Here is a 2,024-nt window from a genome sequence, read left to right as displayed (position 1 = left end):
ACCCACCCACACACACACACACACACACTCACACACACCCCTCTTGCTTGGACTATACCCAGAGAGTAAGCTTTCAGGTTTGCCCACCTTAATTGTGGTTAAAAACGGTAAGTGTGGAAACCCCCTCCTCTGACTGTTCTGGGTAAATGTACTGCATCTGCAGGGTGCTCGCCTCAGCTGCTAACTGATGATACACGAAAGAAAGCCCGTTTTTTATCCACACGTAAAATGAAGCTGCACCCCTCTGATACCTGCCGGAAACTCCACCGGTGAGCACACCCCCTGGGGAAACAGGCAATGCACCCCGCGAGTGCCCTGGAATCCGTTTGCTAAAATCGACAGGAAGAATGAAAGATCAAGGCGATTGAAGTGCTGACGGTTGTACTCCTACGTGAGGAGGGGAAAAAAAACAAACGCCAGCCGGGAAGTCCCCAGCGGTGCCTGCACCTGGGAGGCGACAGCCAAGGATGGATGCGGGGGTGAGGCGGCGCAGGGAGAGGAGAGAGCCGGGGGAAGACGGGGGTCGACCGCTCACCTGTCCGTACACCTGGATAGGCTCGGGCTGCAGGGCAACGCTCCGTCTCCTCCGGAGCGGCTTCTCGTCCGCCCTCCGGGGTGCCCCGCGCGCCCCACGCCGCAGCTCGAGCGGGTCGCCCCGCACCACGAGGAAGCCCCGATCCTGGGGCCCGGGCGCGCGGCCGCCGGGCAGCGTCTGCGGCCAGACCTCGCCGAGAGCCCCGGGCGGCAGCAGCGCTATCAGGGTGAAGAGGAAGGGGAGTCGCGACTCCCTCCTGCTGCTCCGTGTCGCCATGTTCGGGCGAACGCGACCGCAGGTGGCGCCGCCGCCAGGAGAGAATGTGCAGCGCGAGGCCGGGACGCCGGCCGGCCGGGGCCGCGCGCGCCGCTCCCGGGGCTCCAGGCCGCCCTGCTGCGCCCGCCGCCGCCGGGTCCCGCTCTGCTCGGCGCGGCCCCGTCACGTGGGAGGCTCGCCGCCGCGGCCCCTTCGCGCACTTTCTCTGCTGCGGCCCCTCCCCCGCGAGGGGATGGGGAAGTCAAGGCAGCGGGCGCGCGGCCCGGTCCCCTGGCAGGCGCTACTCGTCGCCCGTGCGCCCTGCGGCAACCGGGAGTCGCGTGGGGCTCGCCCGTCCTCCCTGGAGTTCTCGCCTCCTCTGCCGGGTCGCGTCGAGGTCGTCCTCAACCGCGGCCGGTCTCCTCTCCCGACTGCACAGCCCCCTGTCCCGCCACACGACCACCTCGCCCGCCCCCTGCCGCATCCCCACCTCCGGGGGAGCGCGGACAGCCAGAGAAAATTAGCTCCGAGAACGCGGCGGGCACGTTAGAGTCCAGATGAACCCGCCCCCGTGGTGCAACTCACACAGTTTCAATAACTCTGGGCACCAAAACTACCCTTGACAGAGCTAAACTGCCCCTACCCGGAGCACAGTAAATATACACTGGCACAGAGGCACTAAAAGCAAAGGCATGTCCGACAAGGGACTCGCCACACCTCAACAATCACACAGTTATACAATGGTTCCTTGCACACAGAATACCCGCGCGGGACGCATGGCCCCAGCACAATGGCTTACTTGTGACCCCCTCCTGGGCGAACGAGCACTGAGCCACCCTACCTCACCCCCAAAACGGGCACACACACCAATCCCTTCAGCCCACAGCCAACACTGCTTGCTGCAAGTCCCCTTCCCAAGGGAGTAAAGCTTGCCACTGGGGGCAGTGGGGGCAGACACCCAAAGAGTGGGGAGGACGCACTTTAAATCAACCCTACATGCAGCTGGAAGATCCAGACCTTCTTTGAAACACAAGGAGATAAAACTGCTGTTGGAACTGCAGAGGCAAACCTAAGGTCAATATTTTTCTGCAGGTTTGTAGGAGCAGCCAAGGCCTGTCCTCTGTTTCATTTTATGCTTCACTGTGCTCTGGACTCAAACCCTGGTTTTTTTTCTTTGATTTTTTTTTTTTTTTTTTTTTTTTTTTTTTGCGGTCCCCGGGCCTCTCACTTTTTG

At 61.9% G+C, this 2,024-nt stretch overlaps 1 protein-coding gene across 1 annotated transcript in view; it reads right to left on the bottom strand.

The window, feature by feature from the left end:
- SORL1 (sortilin related receptor 1) overlaps positions 1 to 884 on the bottom strand; it is a 168,034-nt gene extending 167,150 nt beyond the window's left edge. Inside the window, exon 1 of the mRNA XM_007450615.1 lies at positions 536 to 884. Within this exon, the coding sequence (XP_007450677.1) occupies positions 536 to 811 (276 nt within the window). The 5' untranslated portion in view covers positions 812 to 884. The remainder of the gene's footprint in view (positions 1 to 535) is intronic.
- Between the last annotated feature and the right edge of the window lie 1,140 nt (positions 885 to 2,024).

Source organism: Lipotes vexillifer, unplaced genomic scaffold, assembly GCF_000442215.2.
Source record: "Lipotes vexillifer unplaced genomic scaffold, Lipotes_vexillifer_v1.1 scaffold352, whole genome shotgun sequence".
NCBI classification, from domain to species: Eukaryota; Metazoa; Chordata; class Mammalia; order Artiodactyla; family Lipotidae; genus Lipotes; species Lipotes vexillifer.
Note: the sequence above shows the minus strand (reverse complement) of the source record. Positions and strands in the feature narration are given on the sequence as shown.